This window comes from Ceratotherium simum, chromosome 18 (genome assembly GCF_057802395.1).
Source record: "Ceratotherium simum simum isolate JZ-2026a chromosome 18, ASM5780239v1, whole genome shotgun sequence".
NCBI lineage: Eukaryota > Metazoa > Chordata > Mammalia > Perissodactyla > Rhinocerotidae > Ceratotherium > Ceratotherium simum.
This window is the reverse complement of record NC_141917.1, coordinates 56,007,683-56,034,324: the sequence shown is the minus strand read 5'-3', so window position 1 is coordinate 56,034,324 and position 26,642 is coordinate 56,007,683. Positions and strand designations below refer to the sequence as shown.

Genomic DNA, 26,642 nt, shown 5'->3' with positions numbered 1-26,642 from the left:
GGCGGGCCCCCTGTGAGTTTCTTACCAGCTGTGTGACCCAGGGACCTTCCTGCCCTCTCTGCACCTCAGCTTCCTCTCTGTACATGGGATACAACAGTAATTGTAGCCAAAACTGCTTCAAGGGCGAGCCCTGGAGAGTCAGCCAGGCCAGGGTTGGAATCCCAGTCTTGCGCTCCCCTCTGCATGACCTTGGGAGCGACTTGTCTCCCTGGGGCTCAGTTTCCCCATCTGTAGGATGGGGCAGGTCCCGCCATGGGGCGTCTGGGGACATTTAACGTGGCTCCTGGGGCGAAGTGAATTGCGGAAAGTCAGGCGCAGTCTTCGCTTGATGGGTTAGTGGTCGAAGGAGTGGGGAGAGGGTTTTAGGCAGGGGGGAGTTTCCTCGCGCAGCCGGAGGCCGCGGGCTGGCAGGGGCGCATGCGCAGAGCAGCCCCGTGGCCCCTTTATAAGCGCTGAGGCGGCGCTGGGGCGAGCAGAGCGCAGGGCGCAGGGGCTGGACCCCGCGCAGAGGGAGCTAAGCGGAGCCGGAGCGTTCTTTGTGCTGGGCGACCACCCGGGGATGCATCCGAACTAGGAGCCAGGTGGGGGGTCCTTCGTGGGGAAGGGGCCGCGTTGGGGGAGAAGTCCTCGGGATTAAAGACGGAGCCCGGAATTGGGGAGGGTGCTTGATATCAAAGAGAAGCCCCCAGAACGGGGAGAGGGCTCAGAGGGGGAGGGGAGCCCCGGGTTGGGGAGGGAACGCAAACTGGGAGGGGGCTTGGGAATGTCAGGGGGTCATGGATTTGGGGGTAAGGTTGTCCAGGGAATGCGGAGACAACCTCATGGTGGGGAGGGGGCCGGGCTGGAGGTGGGTCTCAGAATTTGGGGGGGGGGCACTGGGAACCAAGGCTAGGGGAGGCGCACCCCGAGTTTAGAGAGAAGAAAGGGACACCCAGATGCTGTATGGGCGACTCTGGAATAAGGCATCCTGGTGTCTGAGCTGAGATACTCCAAGATTTTAAGTGGGGATTCCCAGTTTGCAGATGAATGGAGGAATCCAGGCTGGACTGCAGTGGGACAGCCCCCTCCAGATCAGCCTGAGCCAGATGGAAGGGGGTCTGCACTGAGAGTGAACGGCCATGGCCATGGGGAAGGGGCATTCTGTGGTCTCCCTGTCCTTTCAGCCCAGGTCCTGTCACCACACACCGACTCAGGGAGGAGGCTCTTGGGGGCTCCATCCCAAGGTGGTCTCAGACCTGGAGTTGGGGTGCTGTCCCTTCTCCCAGGGAGCACACTGGGTGTCCCAGGTGAATGCTGGGTGGGAGCCCCCTAAAGCCCCTAGTAATGGATCTCTAGGAACCGTGAGGGCACCCAGTCCCAAGAGGGGGGCCATTCCCACCACCTCCACATCTGACCATGTCCTCACAGTGAGACACAGATCCTTGCCTCACCCCTTCAGTGTCATCTGTCCATGTGGACGCATGTGAAAGTCCTAGCTTGGTTTGGGGGCACAGGCTCTGGGAAGTAGGAGGCTGGGACCCAGGCCCAGCCTGGGCAGGAGCGACCCCCATTGCTGTGCACGGGGCTTTGTTCCTCTCGGCAGCATTAATGGGAGACAGCCAGGCCGAGGAAAGGGTTGGCAGTGGGCCCCAGCAGGGGGACGTGGGGGAAGGGGGGGAGGGAGAGGTGGGCGCACCATGGGACCCCAGAACCCAGCTGCCTCGATGACTTATGGACATTCCCAAATGGGTGAAGGTGCCTCCCCCAGGAGGTGGGGGCTGTGTGTGTGTGTGTGTGTGTGTGTCTGTGTGTGTGTGTGTGTCTGTGTCTACCCCGTGCTGGGAGAGGGTATGTGCCCATGGGGGGGAGGCTGGGGTCCTCTGTGAGTCTTATGTGACCGAGGTTGTGTCTTTGTCAGGAAACTTGTGCCAGGGGCCACATCACCAGGTGGCAAAATGATGTGTGCCCACCAGTCACCAAGGCCACATTTATCCAGCCTGGTCTGTCCCAGGGGCTGGCATCGCCCTGTGTGAGTGTGTGTGAGGGACTGTGTCTGAGTGTGTGTCCTCATCAGGGGGTTTATGTGGGGAGCCTGAGGTTGTGGGTGTGTGTCTTTGTGCAGAAGATGTGCTGCCTGCCTTGTAAGTTGCCCATATTGTCTCTCTTTGTTAATGTCACTGTGAATCTGTGTGTGTGTGTGTGTGTGTGTCAGGCTCTGATTCTGGGGTATGTGGCCGCGTGTGTGTCCTGTGGGTAGAGCAAGGGTTCTATCCATGTGATTGGCAGTGTGGACCCTGGGCGTTGGGGTGTGAGATGTGGTCTGTGTGCAGAGTTGGGGAGCGAATGGGGGAGGGGAGGGGGAGATGTTGGCAGGCACTTCAGGTCCCCAAGGGGCAGCCTGGGATGATTTATTGAGCCCAGCTTGCTTTCTTCTCTGAGGAGTTCCACACTCGCGCCCATGCACAAAAATACGCCCGGACTCCCAGGCCAGAAATACACAAATGTGCTCACAGCCCCTGCCGACGGGCACTCGGACCCACACATCCAGAGACCACACTGGGTCCCCTATGCTCCACCCCGTACATAAAGCTTCTGTGGACCTGCACACACATCCACACACCACAGGGCACAACCTCACGGACATCCTTGCCTGGACACAGCACCCCAATACACACCCAGGCACAAACACACAAAAATGCCTGCTGGCAAACTAACCCTCACTCAGTGCACACTGAGACAGGAGGTGAGTGTGAGGGAGTGGGAGACATGCACACAAACACACACAAGCACACACCCTCCTTCCAAGCCTCCCCTCCCCCAATGCCCCAAAGGCCCCTACTTGCATATGCATAAGGATCATGCATTATTCATGAGGGGACAAGCCCCAGGCAGCTGTGTAAATGCTCACCTCTGGCAGCCCTAGGAAGAAGGTATTTTAAGAGAAGGGGTGTGGGTGTGTGAGGGTGCAAATGGGGGGGACCGCGTGCATGTGGGAGGGCAGGTGTGTGCGTGGGGGGGTGTACCAGAAACTGTGTCTGTCACTGTGTTGGACCACCTCTGGTTATTTGAGTGTGTATGCAAGGCTTTGTGCACAAAAAGCTGATTTTAAATTTAACATTTCTAGGACTTCACAAGTCTTAACTCATTCCATCCTTACAGTAACTCTATGAGGTACATACTGGGTGATCCCCATTTTTCAGGTGGGGAAACTGAGGCACAGAGTGATAAAGCAGCCCGTCTCGGGTCATGCAGTGTGTAGGGAGTAGAGGCAGAGGGTGAAGTCAGACCATCTGGATGTAGTCTGAACTCTTAACCATACAGTGCGCGTGTGTATGTGAGAGTTCTCTGAACTCACCCATCCTAAGGCCCTCCTGGGGCAGGCGCAGCCCAGAGCCCTGCCTTTCCCTCTAGTACCCAGCCAGGCCTTGAACAGCCATCAGGGGACCCTACACTTGCTTGGGGTTCTGAGGGAGAGAAGTGAGGACAGCCTGGGATGGAGGCAGAGGCCGCTGAGTTTTACAGATTGGTAGTCGGGGTCACCATCCCAGGGCCTGGTCTCTGCCCTGCTGTGCAGTCCTAGGCAAACTGCTAGCCCTCTCTGGGCCCCGAGGCGCTTTTGTAAGAAGGCAAGGAGGAGACCGAGCCAGCTGAGTGGCTGCATTCCCGCTCCAGTGTTCAGCACCACGGACAGGTCCCCGGCCGGCCTCCCAGCAGGGGCCTCTGGACGCTGGGAATGGGCCCTGGGGAGGGGGGCGGATGTTCCCCACAGCCCACCATTCTGGACTCCATCCACAGTCCCTTCCTCAGGGCTATTCTTTTATCGGTGGGGAGGGTGCAAGGGCTGGGTTTGTAGGTGATGTTCAAACTTCCGATCTGCTCCCACCTCCCATCCCCCGGCAAGAGGGTGGTCCAGAGGGATGGGAGGCTTTGGGGAGGGCCACCTCCCCAGGGTTTCTAGTCTCTGGAAGAACATGAGGTCTAGGAGGTCACTGCTGTGTCCAGGTGCCTGGAATGGGCCTTGCTTACAGTTGGCACTCAATAATTGTCCACTTTATACCTGTGGGCCACAACCTCTATAGAGGGCTGGACCCACAGCTGGAGTTTCTCTGTGGACCTAGGAAGCATCTTCACCAGGCCGTGTGAAGTCAGGGGGAGGGTGGGGTGGGCAGGGGCGTGGCCCCTTCCTCCAGCTGGGACTTGGCAGCTCCTCAGAAATCCCAGAAACCAAGAATAGAATCTTGGCAACAACCAAATCCTGGAATTGAAGCTGAGAATCGTGTCAGTCAGCAAACCCAGATTAAAGGCTGGCTTTGAAGCCAGCCTGTTGCCGGGACTTGGGTCCTCAGGCAGACTGGGACTGGCTGCTTCCCTCTAGGAGCCCCCACTCGGATGGGGGAGGCTAACTGGAAAAATGGGATTTTGATCTTGGCTTGGTTAGGGTCAGTGATAATAATAACAACAGCTGAAATTTACTCCTTCATGCCAGGCAGTTCTAAGCATTTTATATGTGACTGTGTTGACTCATCTGTTACTTCCAACTTCCCGATGTTATCCCCATCTGACCTGTGAAAAAACCGAGGCACAGAGAAGCTAAGCTACTTGCCCAAGGTCACACAGCAAGGAACAGGCAGAGAGACAACCCCAGGTCTGAGTCACTCCAGCACTCGTGCTTCTGACCATGAGACCTCACTGCTGGGATTCTGAAGTCAGCTGGTCCTGGGTTCAGATCCTGGCTCAGCCCTTGCTTGCTGACTGTGTGACCTTGAGTGACACACTGGCTCCTCTGAGCCCCAGTTTCCAGATCGTAGAGTGGGGGGGCTTGGTCCTTCCATGCCAACTGTCTGGGAGTGTTGTGCTCACCCCCCCTTACCCCCATCTCATTCCAGGTCCAGGATGGGGGCCATGTCTTTCTGGGCCTTGGGCCTCCTGATGCTCCAGGTGCTGCTTTTTGTGGCTGGGGAACAGAGTGAGTTGGTTTGTGGGGTGGGTGGGGTTGGGGTCTGGGGGATTGACAAGATGGGGCAGCTTTTTAACTCGAGAGCCTGCTCCTGCTGGTTCCCTGGCTTGGTCTGGAGAATAAAATGAGAATAGATAAAAAAGGTCTTTGAACAGTCAAAAGCGAACAAGACACCTGAGAGGTTATTTTTAGTCATTGCCAGCAGAGGCTGGAGGTTCCCGCCTCTCACCGTTTTGCTGAGATGAGCCGAAGAGAGAGAAAAGAAAAAGTGAGAATACTGCAGAGATTGATTAGTGTTGCCTGCCATGGGCAGGGCAATAGAAATAAAGGTCTGTGTGCCTCTCCCTGGCATCTCCCCAGTGGCATTCAAAAGCCCAGGCTTTAGAAATGCCTCCTGATTTGCTCTGTGGCCTTAGGCAAGTACAATGATGTCTCTGAGGTTCAGTTTCCTCAACCACCCCAAAACAGGATGAGATATGGCTACCTCTGCAGATGGTTATGAAAATCACATGAGCTGATTGCTATCTATAAAGTGCCTGTTGTATAGAAGGTACTCCACAAACACCATTTCCCTTCCGATGGTTGCCTCTCCCTTAACTTTTGGGGAAACTGTGGCTTAGAGAAGGACACTGACTTTCCCATGGCCACACAGTGAGTCAGTGACACTGAGAGTCAAATCCCTGGCCTCTAGGGTCTGGACTATGAAGGGATTCAACCCATTACTCCTCTTCTGCTCAGAGATTGGGGTACCGGTCTGTGCACTGCATTCTGATATGGTGCAGGCAATCTACCCTCTCTGGCCTCAGTCTCCCTATCTGTAAAGTGAGGGAAAAGCAGTCTTTGCTGGTCCTTGCCCCTGAGTCAGGCCCTGTCTCCACCCCAGGCACACAGGACAGCACCGCTGCTGCCGCTGCCGCCAGTGAGAAAGGGCTCCACATGCAGAAGGTGGGATCTGGGTCGGTGCGGGCCACGCTGGCAGAGCTGGTGGCCCTGCCCTGTCTCTTCACCCTGTGGCCATGGCCGAATGCAGCCCGAGAAGCCCCTCGGATCAAGTGGACCAAGGTGCGGACTGCATCAGGCCAGCGGCAGGACTTGCCCATCCTGGTGGCCAAGGACAACGTGATTCGAGTGGCCAAGGGCTGGCAGGGACGTGTGTCACTGCCCGCCTACCCCCAGCACCGGGCCAACGCCACGCTGCTACTGGGGCCGCTGAGAGCCAGCGACTCTGGGCTCTACCGCTGCCAGGTGGTGAGGGGCATCGAGGATGAGCAGGACCTGGTGCCCTTGGAGGTGACGGGTCAGTTGGGGCAGGAGAGGAGCCAAGGCTGGGAGGGGGAGGTGCTGAGCCTGAATGTCACCTTAGAAATCACTCCCTTTTAGGTGGTGAACATGACGCAGTCTATACAGAAGTTGGAATATAATAATGTAAACCTGAAGTTTATATAATGTTATAAACCAATGCGACTTCAATAAAAAAAAATTTTTTTTAAAGAAGTAGGATTCAGGGAAAAAAAGAAATCACTCCCTGAACAGTGATTCTCTTTCAATTCTTCTGATAAAATCACAAAGAAAGTCTCCATGGGGGGCCGGCCTGGTGGCGCAAGCAGTTAAGTGTGCGCGCTCTGCTGCGGCAGCCCGGGGTTCGCTGGTTCGGATCCCTGGCACGCACTGACGCACCACTTGGCAAGCCATGCTGTGGCGGCGTCCCATATAAAGTGGAGGAAGATGGGCACAGATGTTAGCCCAGGGCCAGTCTTCCTCAGCAAAAAGAGGAGCATTGGCAGATGTTAGCTCAGGGCTGATCTTCCTCACAAAAAACAAAAAGAGAAAGTCTCCATGGGTACTACCCTCTCTTTAACACCTCTCTCTCTTTTAGCTAAGAGAGAGCATCTCTGGCTCGGTCTCCTGTTGAACCACAGTATTTCATAACTTTGTTTTAAGTCCATTTCATGATCACCTACTTTCACATATGGCAAAGGACATTGGCTTTCTATTTAAAATAGAAATAGAAGTTTCCTTTTTAAATAAATTTATGTTTTTAAGAGGATTTTCTTTTTAAAAAGTCGATTGAAAATATATATTAAATAACAATATATATATAACAATATATATCAAGTACCTGTTTAGCCAATTCCTGTATTAAATTCTTTCTGTTGAAGTATCCAATGTAGTTTCTATTTTCTTAACTGATCATGGTGAACAAGGCACAAAAATTTGTTTTTAATTCGTAAAGCCAAGTCCTAGAACAGGGCATGGCACACAGGAGATGCTCAATAGATGTTTCAGAAATGACTCAGTGAATGGACTGTTGTGTGGAAAACCTCCTGTGGGCTCCTGTTGGGAAGCTGGTTTCCCTTACCCTGTGTTGGCCACGAGCAAGTCCTTGCACCCCTGTCCCGGGCTCAGTCTTCCTCCGCCCAGCGGTGTCTCAGTGCATATTTTACAAGGTCCACCAATCATCCGCTTCCGAAGGCCTCGCTTCTCACAACTGATGAACCTCAAAGGAAAGTGTTAAGTGGTGAAAGAAGTGAATTCCACCTCTGAGTTTGTTCGGTTCATTCATTCAGCCAAACATTTATTGAACACCGACCACATGCCAGCCCGGTACTAGGGACAAAACTATGACTGAGATGCAGCTGCCACCTCCCGGGAGCTCTCAGTTTGATAAGATGGGGCAAAATATTCATTCCTTTGTCTTGCTCAGCCATCTCTTTCATCCCTGAATCAGAATTTGAGTCACAGTGAGCCTGGTGATGCTTCACGTCCTGGCTTACATGTCACCTCCTTCAGGAAGCCTTCTGTGACTCCATTCCCAGGCTGGGCAAGAATCACATTCGATCTCACATTGCTGCCTGTGCTTCCCTTATCAGTGCATGTATTTAATTCCTAAAAGGCAAAATCTCTCTCTCAGTCTTCTCCATGCCTCCTGTCATCACCAGGCCTAGCCCTGGGAGTGAAGAGTGCTGTCTTGGGCGTCAGATCTTCCTGGATATGAATTCTGGCTCTGCCTCATACTGGCTATGTGGCCCTGGACGTGTCCCTCAAGCTCTCTGAGCCTTAGTTTCCCCCTCTGGAAATGGGGATAATCATAAGGTTGTTGTAAGATTTCAATGAGATAATGCTTATAAATTCTTTCTATGTAGTAAATATTTGACAAATTCTAGCCCTTTATGGCCACTGTTATCAGTTTCCTCATCTGTAAAATGGGGGCATATCAGTCTCACCCCCACCATTGCCCTAGTGCTGTGCCTGGTGCTGAGAGAAGGGACATGATACAGGGCAGTGTAGGGCAGCAGATCTATTATTATCAGACTGGGGGGGGCACTCTGCAAGAGGGAGGTCTGTTTTTGAAGATTCTGGCATAAATCTGCCCCCTATCCTGGATGTTCCCCCACAGGTGTCGTGTTCCACTACCGGGCAGCCCAGGATCGCTATGCGCTGACCTTCGCAGAGGCCCAGGAGGCCTGCCGTCTCAGCTCGGCCACCATTGCAGCCCCGCGGCACCTGCAGGCTGCCTTTGAGGATGGCTTTGACAACTGTGACGCTGGGTGGCTCTCTGACCGCACTGTTCGGTGAGAGGGTACACAGGGTGGGGAGATGGAGACCTAGCGCCTGGGGAAAGATGGTCCATGGGGGCTCCAGGAGCACACATCTGAGAGGGACCCCTCCTTGTCTTGTCAGGTATCCTATCACTCAATCCCGTCCTGGTTGCTACGGTGACCGTAGCAGCCTTCCAGGGGTGAGGAGCTATGGGAGGCGTGACCCACGGGAACTCTATGATGTGTATTGCTTTGCCCGTGAGCTGGGGGGTAAGTCTGGGGCTGGCAGGACGCCCCCTTTCCCTGAGCCCCTGTTACCCTCCCCATCCCCAAGTCCTTGCCTAGATCTCCTAAGTCTCATCTCTCTCTAAACCTGCAGCTAAGACCTGGGCCCACCCCTTCCCTGAGCTTTCCTCCCCTCTTTGAGCCCCTCTCCTCTCTGCCCCTTCCCTCTCTCTGAGCCTCTCCCCCTGCCTGCCCGCCTCTCCTCCTTCCTATCCCTCACCTCCTCTCTGAGCCCCCCTCACCGAGCCCCTCCCTCTCTCTGAAGACTGACTCGCTCAGGGGCCTGAGTTACTTCTTTCGTAAAAAGAAGCTAAAACCCCCTCTTCTTAGCAATGCATGAGAAATAACGACAACATTGCTCTGGCGAGGGGGGCGCACAGCCGCGGCTGTTGCCCACTTGTTTAGCCACCACCCAAACCCGGCCAGGTCGGGGCTATTTGGAGTGGAACCCCCTTCCCGGGCTCCGGGGGAGGGTCCTCCAGGCCCCTCTGACCTCCGCCTGCGCCTTCCCCTAGGCGAGGTCTTCTATGTGGGCCCGGCCCGCCGCCTGACGCTGGCCGGCGCGCGTGCCCAGTGCCGCCGCCAGGGCGCCGCGCTGGCCTCGGTGGGACAGCTGCACCTGGCCTGGCACGAGGGCCTGGATCAGTGCGACCCGGGCTGGCTGGCCGACGGCAGCGTGCGCTACCCCATCCAGACGCCGCGCCGGCGCTGCGGGGGCCCCGCCCCGGGCGTGCGCACTGTCTACCGCTTCGCCAACCGCACCGGCTTCCCGGCGCCCGGAGCGCGCTTCGATGCCTACTGCTTCCGAGGTGCGTGTGAGGCCACGTCCCGGAGGGGGGAGCGGTGTCCTCTGGTAGCCACGCTCCCAGGGGCATGCACCGTGGTAAAGGCCACGCCCCCGGGAGCTGTGCTGTCTATTGGCGGCGGAGCCTAGACAGGGGAGAGACGGAGGAAAACACGTTCCAGCATAAGCCAGGCACCGGTAAAGGCCACGCCCCTGAGACAGGTCTTTCCCTAGGAGCCCCGCTCTGGGGGAAGGACCGGGCCCCAGATAAGGCCAAGCTCTCGGCGGGGAGTCCTGGTTAGCGGGTGGGCTATATCTCCTGAGATCTCTGCAAGACACGCCCCTGGATGGAGCATATTTTACCTGGAGCCATGCCCATAAGCCCTCCCTGGGGAGCTAGTGATGCCTCGACTAGCCACGCCCCCTGGGCAAGGCCACACCCCCTAAAGACCGGACCAGGGATGACCCTTGCCCTTGGGGTGGGGCCTCAGCCTCAGAAACTGCAAACCTCACCTTCAAGGAGCTAAGTCTTTTGTGTAAGGGGAAGAAAAAAAAAAACCTTTAGTAAGAAGGCCACGCCCATTAGGCACTTCCTCCCCCGGGGGAGGAGCCACCGCTCGGGTCTGACCTGCCCCGTGAAAGTTGGCCACTGCCTGAGCTTCACCCACACGCCAAGCTGTCTCTTGACCCCTTACTGTGACCAGTTGACTCTGACCTTGACGGTGGACCCCAGCCTGAACAGTGGGGGTGATAACTTTGCACCTACCTCTCTCAGTCTGGGGGATCCCAGAAACCACCCAGAGAGACAGAGGGGCCCGGAGAGAGAGATACATAGAAGGTCTGTACTGCAGCATGCTGGGATGTGGGTAGACTTCAGGCGGAACTTCCCAGCCAGCCCCTAGGCCTAACACAACCTCTTCTGCTTTCTCCCACAGCTCATCACTCTACACCACAACATGGAGACCCAGAGACCCCCTCCTCTGGGGATGAGGGGGAGATTTTGTCTGCCGAAGGGCCCCCAGCCCAAGAACTGGAGCTCAGCCTGGGGGAGGAGGAGGTGGTCACCCCTGACTTCCAGGAGCCTCTGGTGTCCAGTGGGGAGGAAGAGACTCCGCTCTTGGCAGAGAAGCAGCAGTCTCAAGAGACGCCCAGCCCTGCCCCTGGGGGCCCCATGCCAGCCTCAAAGCCTGCCCAGGAGGCTGAGGAGATATGGCTGAGCACCGAAGCCCCCAGCCGCAGCAGCGTGGAGGCAGGCACTGAGGGAGACACACACAGGGAGGCAACCCCAGCCGGCCCTACGCCTAGGAAGAGGGGCCCCTTTAAAGGGTTGAATGGGCGCCACTTCCAGCAGCAGGAACCCCAGCAAGAGCTGGACGGGGGGCTCAAGGCCAGTGCCCAGCCCCCTAGCTCAGAGGCTGCTGGGAATCATGTGGAGCCTCCCCTGGCCACGGAAGCCACAGATGACTTGAGGAGTGGCTGGAGCCAAAGCCCCTGGGCGGTGCTGACTAATGAGGTGGATGTACCTGGAGCTGGTGAGTGGGGTGCAAGGGGGAGGTGGGACTTGCCTGGGGGTCTGAGGGGGTCTGGGGGAGGAGGCTCCAAATCCCAGCTGGGTCCCCTGGCCTCACCAAGCCTCAGAAGCCCCCTCTTCCTTGGGTCTGGAGCCCAGGAGACACTCAACAGAAGGAGCTGCTGAGACAGAATTATAATGACTTGTTGATCTTGTTGCAGGTTCCCTTGGTGGCAGGAGCTCCCCAGAGCTCTGGCTGTGGCCCCCAACCGTGGTCCCACCCAGCATCCCAGGCCCCAGCAGGGCCCTTGGCCTGGAGCTAGAGGAAGCCAGGGGCCCCACTGTGAGGCCAGCCACCCCCAACCTGCCCTGGTCCCCCATGGAGATCACTGCCCTGGCTCCCAGCCCCTCAGAGGGCCCCAGCACTGCCTCCTGGGAAGCGTCCTCCATGGTCACTTCCCCAGACCTCCCTGTCATGGCCATGCTTCGTGCCCCCAAACTGGGGCTACTATCACAGCCTACACCCCTCCCCACCCAGGCCAATGGGATCAAGGAGCATAGTGAGGCCATAGCCGCTGCCCCACCCTCCCCTACCTCAGACACCGAGGCCAGCCCCCAGGACCCCATCCATCCAGAGGTGTATTCCTTGCCCCTCTCCTCGGGCCTGAAAGAACAGGGTGGAGAGGCCATGTCCCCCACACTCAGTGGCCACGGAGCAGGAACTCCCACAGCCCCTTTGCAGGCAGCCACAGGCACACAAGGTGGAGCCAGTCCCAACTCCCCCAGTGCAGACTTTGCAGAAACTGGAGGGACTAGCCCTACTAGGCTCAGCAAAGCTGAGCACCCCAGACCCAGCCCACAGGCTTCTGTGGGTGGGAATGTGGTGGCAGATTTCATCCCCATTGAAACTGCCACTGGGCCCACGGGAATGAGTGGCATCTTGGGGTCTGAGTCTGGGGTCTTCAGCACAGCAGAGAGCCCCACTTTCAGCTCCCAGGCCATGGTGGATGAGGTGCAGGGCACGGGGCCCTCACTGCACATTGAAGGGCTGGACCTCCGCCCCCCATTTTCATCCTCAGGGGGCCCCAGAGTCTCCTTGATGCCCAGGGTCACCACAAGTTTGGAGCCTTGGGGTACTATAGATGGAGAAACCACAGTGGATCCCATGGATTCCATAGCCACTCTGGACCCCAGCAATGCTGGTGGGACTTGGGAACCTGGATCCTATGTGGTTGAGGGAGCTGAAAGCCCCACCTTGAGCCCTCAAGTGGCTGTGGATACAAGTGTGGTGACCTCCCTGGACCGGGGAGACAAGTTTAGGGCCCTGGCCACGTCCACAATGGCCTCCTCAAGCTCCCAGTCCCACCCAGAGCTTGAGGGCCAGATGGTGACCCAGGGAACACTGGGAGCCTTGGCCCCTCCGCATGACGGCAGCCCCCCAGGGGAGCCCACTCCTCCTCCTTGGACAGCGACGGCAGCCAGCATGGACGAGCCTGTCTCAGTTTCCTCAGGGGAGCCTACAGTGCCATGGGACTCCCACAGCACCCTGCTGCCTGTCTCCCTGGGCCCAGAGGAGTTTGAGCTGGAGGTCCTGGCAGGGAGCCCAGGTGTGGAGGGCTTCTGGGAGGAGGCAGCAAGTGGAGAGGAGCTGGCCCTGCCAGGGACCCCTGCAAATGGGAATGCAGTGGAGGGTGAGTTCAAAGCTGATGGCCTCATCCAGCTCACTGTGGTCAGGGCTTGGGGACCAGGGGCTGGGGGAGCCCAGAGCAGGGAGAAAGGGTTGTTCCTGGGGGCCTGAAAAGGTTTCTAGCAGGGGGTGATGTTGGAGGTGGGAGCACATCAGGCGGAGTTGAATTGCAGAAAAGGTGTTCCTGGCAGAGGCACCAGCATGGGCAAAGGCCAGGAGGTCAAGTTGCACTTAATGTGTTTTGATGCACAGTGAGTAAAGGGGGATGAGGAGGCGTTGGGTGGAGTTTGATTTTGGGGATGAGTTCAATCAACAATTCATGTTCATGTCCACTGTGAGCCGGACAGTGCTGTGTGATGCTGGGGGCCAGCCTTCAGCGATACCCTGGTCTGGGGGAGACAGGTGGGGCCAGAAGGAGGAGGCCTGGACAAGTGAAAATTGCAGCTGGAATTCAGTGATGTGGATGGTGGGGGACCTCAAGCCACAGGGAAAGTGGGTGCCAGGAAGGGGTGGGAGTGGTGGGCATCCTCCCTGTTTTATAGACAGCAAACTGAGGCTCAGGGAGGTATGTCACTACCGGCTAGTCAGTGGCAGAACTTCGATCAGAGCCGAAGTCTGCATAAGCCTTAGCTGCTCTGTGCCCAGCGGAGGCCAGAGAAAGCCCCCACCCTGTTCTCCTGGAGCCAGGTCTGCCTGCAGCCCAGCCTGCAAATTCTGGCCCCTTTTTTTTTTTTTAGGTCCTGCCATACAGAGCTGTCTTTTTGGTCAAGTGAGTGTTAAAAAAAAAAAAGGAGCAACTAATTAAAAGTCACCTTTTCTGAGTTGCGAAACACTATTAACACAATTGGTTTTTCACTTGCTCCTTTTTTGAAGGCAAAATGTTGCAGTGATGGAAATACCAGGTGCAGGGTTTCGTCGCCCACCCTGTCACCTCTGGGCTGTGTCTGGGGCACATCCTCTTAGATGCCCAGGAGGCAGGTGGACCCCAGGTAGGGTGTATGTGTCGATCAAGGCTGATGCTTATTCGTTACTGCCCATGTGCTCGGCTTGTCCTGAGCACTTTACTGGAATTGTCTTGGTTAGTCCTTATAATGTCCTTGTGGAACAAGTTCTAGTATGATCCTCACTTTACAGATGGGGAGACTGAGGCACAGGGAGGTCAAGTGACTTGTGCAGTCATGCAGCTGGGGAGTGTCAAGGATAAGGTTTGAATCCAGCCCATCTGATAACAGAGTCTTTGTCTCAACCACTAGGCTGCTTATTTCATTGGTGTAAAAAAAAAAACCCAACCCTGAAGTCTTGGGGAGGGAGAGAGCTCGCCCAAGGAGGGAGCAGGCGAGAGACTGGTTGTGGGGGCTGGGCAGAGGGGTGGTCAGCGAGGTGGGAGGGAGAGCACGGAGTGGGTGCTGAGGAAGTGCATTTGCAGGAGCCCCAGGGCCACTGCTGGGTCTGTCGTGTACTTGGCTGGATTCTGGGCTCCAGACTGAAGCCAGTGGCAGCCGGCAGCCGGGTTGGAGGGAGGCAGGCGGCACTGGGGGAGACCCGGGCGCCTACCCACCGGCTGCTCCCAGCAGAAATGCTAATGAAGCCAAAAATAAACACAGCACCAGCGAGCGACTGAGTCACCGCCAGTCCGTGGGCAGGTGTCGGCAGCTCGGGGCACCTGGCGGGGCTCAAGCGTTCTCGTTCTCTCTCCCGGCAGCCCCACGCGTGTGCACACGTGTGCTGGGGTGGCACCAGGGACAGACACAGCCACAGGCCCCTCCGGCCATCTGTGGGGACACATGCCACCGCGCTAGGGGCAGGCCTCAGCCACTGCAGGAGGGCCAGCGGCTACCTTCATTCATTTAGCAAGCAATCATTGAGTGCCTGCTGTATTCCAGGCCCAAAGTCTCTTGTCCTTTGGAAGCTGACATTCTAGAGCAACTCTCTAGAACTTTCCCAATGATAGAAATGTTCTTGAGCTACACTGTCTAATAAGACAGCAACCAGCCACACGCAGTTACTGAGCCCTTGAAATGTGGCTAGTATGACTGAGGAACTGCATTTTTACTTTTATTCCATTTTAATTAACTTAAACTTAAATAGTTCTGTGTGGCTGCCATATGGAACATCACTGCTCTAGGGGGAGTTAGGGACAAGAAACAATGATCCCAATAAGTTATTATGGAGGTTAGGAAGTGATAGACGCAAAAGAGAAAAGTCAGGCAAGGAGTGGGGGATGCCAGGGGGTGGTTTGTGGTTTTGGAAGAGGATCAGGATGAAATTTGAGCAAGCCAGAAGGAGGTGCTGGAGGAGCCATGCAGCGATCTGGGGGAAGAGCGGTCCAGGCAGAGGGAACAGCCCGTGCAAAGGCCCTAAGTCAGGACCCTCAGGAGGAATTCAGTTCATGAGGAGGAACAGCAAGGCCGGTGTGGCTGAAGCAGAGTGAGCGAGGCAGGGAGAGGAGATGGTAGGGTGGGGAGATGGGAAAGATCACACAGGGCCCTGTGGGCTGTGGTAAGGACTTTGGCTTTTCCTCTGAGGGCAACGGGAGCCATGGAGGAGTTTAGGCAGAGGAGGAACATGACCTGGTTTACACAGGCTCTTTCTGCAGCTATGGGAGAACAGCCTATGAAGGGTGAGGGTGGAGGCCAGGAGACCAGAGAGGAGGCGACTACTGGTTACCTCCTGAATTTCTTGTGAGGCCCCAGACCAGGACAAAACAGAAACAAATTCTAGGTTAGAGGGGCTGACGAAAGAGACTTAAACTGGACTTCTGGAGCCTATGAGGCCAGTCTTGGCTCTTGTGCTGTCCCACTGTGTGGCTTTGAGCCAGGCCCTGCCCTTCTCTGGGTCTCAGTTCTAGTGTCCATGCAGTGGAAGGGTTGGACACTGCCCTGAAAAGGGATAGGGGTCAGCTGGGGTAGGATGGGGGTTCTTGCTCTGCACTCCCAGACTCCAGGGTGGAGACCACCAACCAAGGCATCTGAACCCCGAAGATGGAGAGGGAAGCCCTCCTGCCTCCAGGGAAAGGGAAAGTTGCCCCCAGCTAATGGGGGAAATGGTGGGAAGGGGGGCAGGGACCCACATTCCTCAATGCCTCCTGGTGCCCAGTCCATACTGAGCAGTGCTGAGACCTTCTCAAGACGTATATCCCAGGTTGATATAGACAAAGCTGGACATGGCATTATGGTCAGGACTGGGAGAGAGGAATGAACTGTTTTTATTTCTGTTTGGTAAATGAGGCAACTGAAATTCTGAGAAGTAATTTGCCCAGGGTTTCTAGTGAGTGGCAGAGCCAGGGATGGAACTAGCCTTTCTGACTCCAGAGTCCATGGTTATAACCACTATAATCCACCACCTTTCCACACTATAACCACTGAGGTCGCATCAAAAAAGGTTGAACCACCAGAATTAAGGAGGTGATGGTTCCCACTCTTCCTAGTGCTGTTCATACCCCACCTGGAACCTTATGTCCACCTGTGTGCTCCAAACTGTGAGAAACACAATGACCAGCAGGGCATGTCCAGAAGAGAGGGACAAGTCAGGGAGGGCACTTAAACTCACGTTCTAGGAGAAGACTTCTTAAGCTTCAGGAATCCCATTCCAGTTCAGTCCGAGGAAGGACATCGCCACAGGCAGGGCAGTTCCTGGAAGGACTAAGCTCCTCATCACAGGGGCATGTGAGGGGAAGTGGATGACCATCTATTGGGAAGTTATAGAGGGGACTCCACTGAGAGGGTCTTTGGGGGTCTGAGGTCTAGATTCCGGGAAGGCAGACAACATGGTGGCCTGACTCCTCCCCGCACTGCCTGTCCATCCTGCAGCCCCCTCGGATCCCTGTGAGAACAACCCTTGCCTGCATGGGGGCACCTGTAAAGCCAATGACACCATGTACGGGTGTAGCTGTGACCAGGGCTTCACCGGGGAGAACTGCGAGATTGGTGAGTGCCCCAGACTCAGGATCTGAACTCTGACTTGGTTGACTCAGAGCCTTGGGCTCTATCCCAGTGGCCATCCCCATGAAGACTCAGGGATCACAAAATGCTGGCTTCAGATGCTCCCTCCCCACCCCCACCCCCAACTCCTTGGATCCAGTAAATCAATCCCAGTTAGCTAAACCAGCACCAAACAGCTGAGCTCTCATCCTGAGGGCCGAGGTTCAGTTGTCCTGCCTCCTATTACTACCAGGGAGGGGAAGACAAATGATAAAGCTCAGATTCCTCCCAGCCAGGGGCCCCAAGGGATCCCACCCTCTCCTGGGTGGGCAGTGGTACAGGCACCGCTACCAGAACCATTGGATGCTAGCCCCAAAGCCCAACACAGGAAATAGGGCAAATTATGAAATTATAACAATAAATATAAGTGACAATTTCTTGAGCTCTGTGCATCATCTCATTGCCATCACAACCATACTACTAATTGTAGAATTATAACAATAAATATAAGCAATATAATTTCTTGAGCTCTTCCGTTGACTCTCCACTCACAACCACCCTTGAGAAGGTGCTATTATTATCACCACTTTGCAAAAATTGAAAATGAGTCTCAGAGAGGGGCAGTGGCTCACCTGGTGACACACATGCCTCAGGCACTATCCACACAGGGACTGCAGAAGAGGAGCTCAGCTGATATCTAGTTCTACCTACAGACAGCTTCACGACTCTGTGCAAGTCTTTGCAAATGCTCTGGAACCCAGTTTCCTGAGGTTCCACATTCCAAAAAGACCCTCCAGCTTCAACATTCTGTGATCTGTTTGCCTGAGTATGACCTTCACTGTTCTGGAGTCAGGTGGAACGTTCTGCACACTCTGGCCCTCAGCCTTCCTAGTGGCATCTGCTGTCATTAAAGCTAATTAATGTTAATTGTGTGAGGTTCCACCCCCTTGACCTCCAGAGCCATTGGGCCATCTGTGCAGACCGCCACTGCTGCACTCAGATCCAGGATGGATGGTAAGATCATGACCCCATCTTCTGCCTGTGAGGACTGGGAGCCAAGGGGAGGCTGACCTCTGACTTGGCCCTTCCTCCTCCTCTCCAGATATCGACGACTGTGTCTCCAGCCCCTGTGAGAACGGAGGCACCTGCATCGACGAGGTCAACACCTTTGTCTGCCTTTGCCTCCCCAGCTACGGGGGCAGCCTCTGTGAGAAAGGTGAGTCTCTGCCAAGACCCCAGAAACACCCCCAGGAGTGAGGGTGGGTGCCTGGTTACAGGCTTCCCACACATGCTCCAGGTCTCTGTCACTGGTCCTGTGGCCACGAGTCCAACAGAAGGCAAATTGTTTTTTGAGATAAAATTCACATAACATAGAATTAACCTTTTTAGAGTGTACAATTCAATGGTATTCAGTACATTTGCAGTGTTGTACAGCCACCACCTCTAGCAAGTTCCAAGATATTTTCATCACCCCAAAAGGAAATCCTGTACCCATTAGCAGTCACTCTTCATTCTCCCCTACCCCAGCCCCTGGCAGTCTACTTTGTCTCTATGGACGTTTTTCTGTTCTGGACATTTCATATAAATGGAATCATACACTTTTTGTGTCTGGCTTCTTTCACTCAGCGTGATATTTTTCAGGTTCATCCACATTGTGGCAATATCAGTGCTTCATTCCTTTTTATGGCTAAATAATACTCCATTGTATGGGTACACTACATTCTGTTTATCCATTCATCATTTGATTGATATTTGGGTTGTTTCCCCTTGTGATTAATGTAATAGTGTAGCTATGAACATTCATGTACAAGTTTTTGCTTCAACACCTGTTTTCCATTGTTTTTTTCCCTCCATTCTTTTTGGTGTATACCCAGGAGTAGAATGGCTGTTTAACTTTTTGAGGAACTGCCAGACTGTTTTCTACAGTGACTGTACCATTTTACATTCCCACCAGTGATGTACCAGGGTTCCAGTTTGTCCACATTCTCACCAACACTTATTTTCCTTTTTTTTAATTTTTTATTTTTATTATAGCCATCCTAGTGGATGTGAGGGTTGTATCCCATTGTAATTTGTGTTTCCTAATGACTAATGATGCTGAGCATCTTTTCATGTCCTTGTTGGCCCTTTGTATATCTTTTTGGGAGAAATGTCTATTTGAGCCCTTTGCTAGGAGGGAAATTTTAGGCCTTTCTGAGACCATATCCTGAGTTCGTAGGTCCACACAAAGGGTGTGGCCCACAAATCAGAGCAGAAGACATCAGAGTTGGGAGGAGATGGGATAGATTTAAGGATCTTCCAGTTGAATCTCTTCTAGCAACAAAGACAAGAAATGAATATGGGAGTGGGGAGGTGAAACGATGGTGGGGACAGAGCCTCAGGGGGAGGGTGACAGGCCCAGGAAGAGGGGTGACCTAGCCCCACAATGACCTTGGATTAGGCCCTCTCTCTAGTGGGCTGGCTGCGATCATGACCAGCAGGGCAGCCCCCTCACCCTCCCTTCCCACCTCCCAGACACAGAGGGCTGTGACCCAGGCTGGCAGAAGTTCCAGGGCCACTGCTACCGCTACTTTGCCCATCGGCGGGCGTGGGAGGACGCCGAGAGGGACTGCCGCCGCCGAGCCGGCCACCTGACCAGCATCCACTCACCTGAGGAACACGGCTTCATTAACAGTAAGGATTCTGGGGTGGGCAGGGGTGGCCCTTGCAGTCCCTTTGCAGGGGCATCCCCCCAAGACCCTGAAGACACCACCTTTCTGAAGCTGTGTTCATTAATGCAAGCCCTGACCACTATTAATTTGCATGTCCCTGTAATCACTTGTTGATTCATACATTCACTTCATTCATTCATTCACAAACTATTTACTGAGCACCTGCTATGTGCCAGGCACCACTCCAGGCACTGGGACACAGCAGTGAGCAAGACACACACTGTCCTGTCCTCAGGGTGTGACGTTTTGTGGGGGATATAAGCAAACAAGTAAATACCTAATTAAATAAGTCTATACTGTAATTTGGTCCTAAGTGTTCGGATGACAAATAAAACAGGGCCAGGGGATGGAGGGCGATGGGGAAGCAACTGGGCCAGGGGGGATGAAATGAGAAAGTTGCTGTGCAGAGACCTAGGAAAAGAGAAGAGTGCCGAATTAATTAAATCCGGCATTTATTGACTTTTTCATTATCCCTTCTGCCATTTGTTCATCCATCCGTTTCTTCACGTTTCCCCCATCCTGTACCCTGTTAATTCCTTCATTTGTTCATTCCCTGGTTCGCTCGTTTCTTTTTCCTCCCTGCAACCAAACACACGCTCAGCCGCCGGGGCCCTCGTCTTTGGTGACTGACGGCCGCCCGCTGTCACCTGCCCGCCCTATCCAGCACCGCCGCTGGCTCTCCTAGCCCTTACTCTCTCGTTTCTGCAAAGATGGGAAGTGCCTTTTGTTTACTTCTTGTCGGGCTGTTTGTTTAAGCCACAAATCGAGGCAAGGCCGGGCGCCTAATCCCAGCCCTCTCCGCACCCCACCCCCAGCCTCCGAGTAGGAGGGCCGCCAGAGTCCCCGCCTGCTGGAGAAGGGCACGCCAAGGCTGGGGGAGGGGCTCTGGGTCTCCCCTCACCCCCACCTCCATCCCCTTTCCCCTCCAGCCCACCTCAGGGCTGGGGAAGGGCTGGGTCCTCCCCTGCCCCTCCCCCCACCCGCCTCCCGCCCGCACCCCGGGTTGGGGGAGGGGCAGGCGCCCAGCCCTCTCTACCCGCACCCCGCAGGCTTCGGGCGTGAAAACACGTGGATCGGCCTGAACGACAGGATCGTGGAGAGGGATTTCCAATGGACGGACAACACGGGGCTGGTGAGTGGCGGGAGCCGGGGACTTGGGTTCCTGGTTCAGGCTGCTGATTGGCCCTGCCCGGAGCCTGGAACTGAGGGATCTGGGTGAGCCGCACCGGCCCCGCCCTCTGGCCTCACTTTACCCTGTTGTGCAAAACGACCGGCAAAGGTCCTCAATGGCTCTGAGTTGCTGAAGTTGGCCAGGGAGCTTCAGCGAAGCCCCAAATCCTCCCTGACTTCCCAGCCCTGTAAACAGCCCGTCCACCCATTCGTTGGTGTTGGAGGCCTCCTCTTGCTCACTCAGCCTGGTCCTCCAGCGTTGACCTCGCAGATATTCCCATTTCCCTACATCACTCACCTCCCTTATCGCTCACTGGGACCCCTGCAGCAGCTCACCAACCCCTTAAACACACACTTGCTACCTACACTCCTGCCTCTCCACCTGGTGGCCATGGAGACGTTTTTTAAAATTGAGGTAAAATTCACATAACATAAAATTAATCATTTTAAAGTGTATAAGTCAGTGGCATTAAATACATTCACAATGTTGTGCAAACACCACCTCCATCTAGTTCTGGAACATCTTCATCACCCCAAAAGGAAACCCTGTACGTGGGGACCTTTTAAAAATCATACACCAGATCAGGATTCTCCCTGCTTCAAGCCCTCTCAGGATCTCCATTGTTCTCAGGAATCTACCTCCTCCTGCTGTGGAAAACAGTCTGGTGGTTCCTCAAAAAGTTAAACCTAGAATTGCCACATGACCCAGCAATTCCACTCCTAGATAGATGCCCAAAAGAAGTGACAGCAGGCACTCAAACATACCTGTACACCCATGTCCACAGCAGCACTTTTCACAATCGCCAGAAAGTGGAAACAATGCAAATGTCCATCAACAATGAATGGATGAACAGAATGTGATCCATCCATACAGTGAATACTACTCAGTCGTAAAAAAGAATGAAGCTCTGACACACGCTACAATGTGAATGAACCTTCAAAACATCATGCTGAGTGAAAGAAGCCAGACATAAAAGGCCACGTCTTGTCTGACTCCACCTATATGAAATATCTAGAACAGGCAAATCCGTAGAGACAGAACGTAGATCAATGGGTGCCAGGGGCTGGGGGCAGGACAGAATGGGAGTGACTGCTCCTGGGCACGGGGTTTCTGTTTGGCTGGTAAAAAAATGCTGGGAATAGACAGTAGTGAGCGTTGCACAACACTGTGAATCTAAGTAATGCGAATGAACTAGATACTTGAAAAGGGTTAAAGTGGTAAACTTTATGCTATATATATTTTATCACAATATAAAAAAAATCCACCTCATCTCTTCTACCACCAGAACTGGCCCCTGCCCACTCTCTGACCACACCCCAATTTGATCAAGTAGCTCCAGCCCCACTGGCCTCCATTCCATTCCTCAAATAGGACAAGCTCAGTCCTGACTCTGAGCCTTTGCACTAGCTGTTCCTTCTGCTTGGAACTCTGTTCCCTGCTTGCATCATTCCTAACCTTGAGTCTTCAGAGCTCCTGTTGCCTCCTCAGGGAAGCCCTCCTGGACTTCTAGGCTAAGGTCACCTTTGGTTCAACTATTTATCTAACAGTGAGTGAACCATGTAGAAAAGAGACTGTCAGGGAGTGAGACAGGAGGCAGGAGCACCACAGACAAGGGCACTGTGGTGTTGCAGCCAGAGGAGGGGTGACATGGACTGCAGTGGCGGCCACTCTCAGGGTCAGCAGAATGGTGTCCATTGTAGAAATAGGAACACCAAGTCCCTAAAAGCTTGAGTGGTCTGGCCAGGGGAGTCCTGCAGTGGGCAGTGACAGAACCTGGGCCAGGACACAGGTCCCCTGAGCACCCCCTGCTCCCCATTCATGCAGCAATATGAGAACTGGCGAGAGAAGCAGCCTGACAATTTCTTCGCGGGTGGGGAGGACTGTGTGGTGATGGTGGCACATGAGAGCGGGCGCTGGAACGACGTTCCCTGCAACTATAACCTCCCCTATGTGTGTAAGAAGGGCACAGGTACGCTGCCACCCTCCCCACTTCCGTCCTGCCTCTCACACTCACTGGTTCATCGTTTATTTAAGTTTGTAAATGTAAGAGTCAGCCCTGCCCAATTTTCACTCTCCAGCTCTGTGTGAGAGTGCCCATTTTCCCCTACCTTGCCAGTTCTATGTGTTCTCAAGCTTTTTTTCCTTTGTTCATCTAAGTTGTGAAAAAATAGTATCTCATTGTTACCGTAGTTGGCAGGTCTTTAAGGATGAGAATAACCAACTGTTCATATATTGATAAGCTCTTTGTATGTATTTGTTTTCCTGAGACCTGCCAGTTCATCTCCTTTGCCAATTTTCTATCCATTTGTTGGTCTTATTGATTTGTAAGAGCTCTTTACATGTTAAGGAAACATTTATATGCATGCTCATGTCTACCTTTCTCTTACACTTTTGTTCATTCTTGCTTCTGTTTCTTTGCCAATTTTCGTGTCCTTTCTTCCTTTCATTTGCTCAGATTATACTTGCCTCCTTTCTCCTTCATTCCCATCATGCATAAGAATTAGGGAGTGGGATGTGTCCAGGAGTTTCCTGCCTTTAAAGGGCTCCTGGTTTGGGTGGAGGAGATAGACACAATCACTTCTTGCCCTGTGAGGTCACAGCTGGCCAAAGGGCAGGACCTGCTGAAGGGTGTATTATTCCCAATAAGACAGGAAACCAGTTTAGCCCCAGACCTGGCCACTTCCCTAACTGGTGGTTCCTCTGTCCCCAGTGCTGTGTGGTCCCCCTCCAGCAGTGGAGAACGCCTCGCCCATTGGTGCCCGCAAGGCCAAATATAATGTCCATGCCACTGTACGCTACCAGTGCAATGAAGGGTTTGCCCAGCACCATGTGGCCATCATCCGGTGCCGGAGCAATGGCAAGTGGGACCGGCCCCAAATTGTCTGCACCAAACGTAAGTGGCTGCCCGCAGACATCCCAACACAGGTTTCCATCTATTTTTAGTCTCCAGTTAAAACATCTCATTACTATACATACGGATCTAGCTGAATGCCTGATAATACAGCCTTGCAGATAAGTGAGAATCTACCAGCCTGCCCGGTGTTTCCTCCATTTCCCCCCTGCCCCAGGAGGCCCGTTGCATCAGGCCTCCCACCTCTCACGACCTCTTGCCACTTCCCTGTCCTCCCTCACTTCCTGCAGCCAGACGGTCCCATCGAATGCGGCGACACCATCACCACCACCAACACCACCACCAGCATCGCCACCACAAATCACGCAAGGAGCGCAGAAAACACAAGAAATACCCAGTGGAGGACTGGGAGAAGGAAGAAGGAAATTTCTGCTGAAGAACCAGGCGCAAGAAAGCACAACCCCCTTCCCACACCTCCTCTGGAGCTTTCACCTGGGGAGACAGAGCCCAGAGAGAAACAAGAGGGTCTGGAAGCCCCTGAGCCCCAAACCACATCCCCCTACACATAATCCTTTGTAAAAAGCTCCTCTCTCCTCTTTCTTACATATACAGGTCCTCTTGGCAGGCGTAGCCACGTGTCTGAAAATCCAGTTCCAGTCAGGCTGAACTGTGGGAGCATCTCCCACTGGAGGGAAGCACAATAGGCAAAGATCATTCTTTGCACTGGTTTAGTCTTTTGTTGACAAGGCGGATCGCCACACTTGTTCAAATAAGGGTTTGATGAGAGTGCAAGAGTGTATGTTTGGATTCACACTAATGAATTGCTTTTCACACCAGAGATTCAGGCTTAGTAAATTGTCAGATGTCCTAAGTGCAGCCTGAAGCCTTTGGTTAAGGTCATAGGCTCTGGGAGTAGAAATCTACATGGAAGCACACTGCTGGAACGTGACACCTGCTCGTCCTTCACCTTGGGCTTCAGCCCAAGTTCGGTCTTTGGTCTTGGTGGATAAACAGAGTGTGGAACTCTTATGTGCTGAATTTTAGGAATGTTTTTAGAACAACCTCCCTCTGTGCCCTCAGAGTTAGGGGTCAGAATTGTCAGAGCAATATGTGGGCAATGGAGGGAAGGTGTATTGCTTGCCCTCCTAGGTCTAGTCCAGTGCTGAGATTTGGTGGTTCTGCGTGTGTGGTGAATCTCACACACACACACAGAGGAGAGGATGTTTAGGGCTCTACGAGCCCAGATTTCTTCCCACTCCATCTCTCAGGGAGACAAAGAACCTCATTCCTGGACCAAGGAGGTGCCAAGTTTTCTAGCTCAGTGCCCGTACGTCCCCATCCCTCAAGCAGACATTGGTAGTGCCCCTGCCCTGGGCCCCGCCCCTGCCCCCCCATCCCTGTCTCCATCCATTGCCTGGAGGACTAGAAACACTTAAAACTTGAAGTAGTGACATCTACCTGAGGTCATGTTGTAGAGAGATGCACAGTGTTAAAACCGAAACACATACACATATTTTTCTCTCATGGTTTTTAAATTTTTTAAGTGGGAAAGAACTCCCCTGGCCTTCCTCTCTTCAATTGGCAACCTGTAAAATGACTTTCCAAGCTGAAGGTCAGGATCCAGCTCCCTGATCTCTGGCAGGAAAGATCCAGTTTTTCCTCTATGTTTTGTCCACTCTCAACTCCTCTAGTCTGGGTAAAATCTGTGGATTAGTGTTAAAAACCACAGTGGAGAATGGCCCTCTGCAGGAAACAAAAATAGGCCAATATATGGTCCATCTAAGGGTTCAGTAGAAAAAGAAATGTGTTGACTGTGCCTATATCCCTCCTGGGAAGTAAGAATCATGGTTGACAACTATGGAGTAGGTACCATGCTAGGGACTTACACACTATCTCCTTGAATCTTCTCAACAGCCCAGCAACTTAAGAACCATTATTTTCCCATTTTACACATGATAAAACTGAGGCTCAGATAAGGGAATGGCAGTCGCTCGAAGTCACAGCCATGACAGGAGTAAGGATTTGGTCCTGTTTCTGTCTGACTCCAAACACTGCTCTCTACTTTGGGGGAGGGACTGAAACACAATTGCACGCGCTCTCTCGCACACAGGCAGATTTAGGAAAAGATTGAGAAGTGCAAACTAGACTCTCATCCTTGACCTTGGTTTTCAGTCTTCTCTGCTATAGACATCATCCACTGTTCCACCTTGTGGTTATTGTTGAGAAAGCCGGGGATATAGGTTTGCCTTCTTGCTTTGAAAATTCTTGGTTTAAGAAGTTTAGTAATACTAACACATCTTCAGTCATCCATGTCACAAAGAATTTTTTTTGTTTGGGGAGGGTGCTGGGGATACAACTTTTTTGGGGGTTCTTGGTTCATGCTCCCTGCCCTTGGCCCCCTCAGCCTCTTGCCCTGTCCCTGACCCAGCTCCATGGTGGGAGGGGGCTCCGGTCTTTTCTAAAGTGGGTGGTTTGTCTTTTGGTCTTTCCCTTTGGGATGTGCGTGTGTGTCTGCGTGTGCCACGTGCGTGGCATGCGTGTGTGTGTGCACGTGAACAGGTTCAGGGCCTGCTGGTTTTGCGGTGAGCTGCAGTGTTCCGTGGGTCTGTGGTATCTGACACTGTGGATATTAATGTACTTCTTGGACATTTTAATAAAATTTTTTAACAGTTCACTTTGCCTGTCACCTCCTGACACCTTCCTTCTTTCATTCACTCAGCGGGTATTCACTGAGCAGCTATTATGAGCCATGTACTGTTCTGGATGCAAGGGAGATAGTTGTGAACCATACAGACATGGCCCCTGGGAGATGGTCAGGGAAGGCTCCCTAGAGGAGGTGAATTGAATCTAAAGGAGGAGTAGCATTAATAGACAAGGAGGGGAAGAAAGGAAGAGAGTTTCAGGCAGAGGGAAGAGCAGAGGCAAAAATCCTCTTGCAGAAGGGAACATGGCTCATTTGAGAAACAGCAAGAAGTCCATAGTGGCTGGAGTGGAGTGATAGAGGTAGAGAGCAGAGGGAGATGAGATCAGAGAGGCAGAGGATGGACCACTGAGGGCCATATGGGCTATAGTGAGGAGTTTGGGCTTTATACTAAAAGCAATAGTAGCAACAAACCACAAACAAGGTCAAAAGGCACATCCCAAGTCTGGAAACAATTTTTCATATCAGAGAGAAAGGACTTGTTGCCTTAATATATAAAGAGCCCTACTAATCAATAGGAAAAAGACTAATAATCCAGTAGCCAAAT

At 53.6% G+C, this 26,642-nt stretch overlaps 1 protein-coding gene across 5 annotated transcripts; it reads left to right on the top strand.

Annotated features, from left to right (window-relative positions):
- Positions 1–515: 515 nt before the first annotated feature.
- Positions 516–26,066, top strand: NCAN (neurocan). Of its 5 annotated transcripts, XM_014781700.2 has the most exons (15): positions 516–581; positions 4,866–4,945; positions 5,820–6,233; positions 8,334–8,508; positions 8,618–8,745; positions 9,276–9,569; positions 10,480–11,076; positions 11,276–12,745; positions 16,551–16,667; positions 17,764–17,877; positions 19,176–19,334; positions 20,422–20,504; positions 22,368–22,512; positions 23,254–23,436; positions 23,685–23,975. In XM_014781700.2, the coding sequence occupies exons 2-15, from the start codon at positions 4,873–4,875 to the stop codon at positions 23,828–23,830; spliced, it is 4,098 nt and encodes a 1,365-aa protein (XP_014637186.1). In that variant the 5' UTR covers positions 516–581; positions 4,866–4,872; the 3' UTR covers positions 23,831–23,975. The 5 variants fall into 5 exon arrangements, with proteins under 5 accessions (XP_014637186.1, XP_087299566.1, XP_087299565.1 ...); XM_087443440.1 differs by lacking the exon at positions 5,820–6,233; XM_087443439.1 differs by lacking the exon at positions 9,276–9,569.
- Positions 26,067–26,642: the final 576 nt, after the last annotated feature.

Excerpts from the sequence above, each read along its gene's own strand:
- NCAN (XM_014781700.2), top strand. The coding sequence starts at position 4,873 with ATGGGGGCCATGTCTTTCTGGGCCTTGGGCCTCCTGATGCTCCAGGTG. Across the intron at positions 8,746-9,275 it reads CTTTGCCCGTGAGCTGGGGG|GCGAGGTCTTCTATGTGGGC; the intron begins GTAAGTCTGGGG and ends GCCTTCCCCTAG. Across the intron at positions 16,668-17,763 it reads CGGGGAGAACTGCGAGATTG|ATATCGACGACTGTGTCTCC; the intron begins GTGAGTGCCCCA and ends CCTCCTCTCCAG.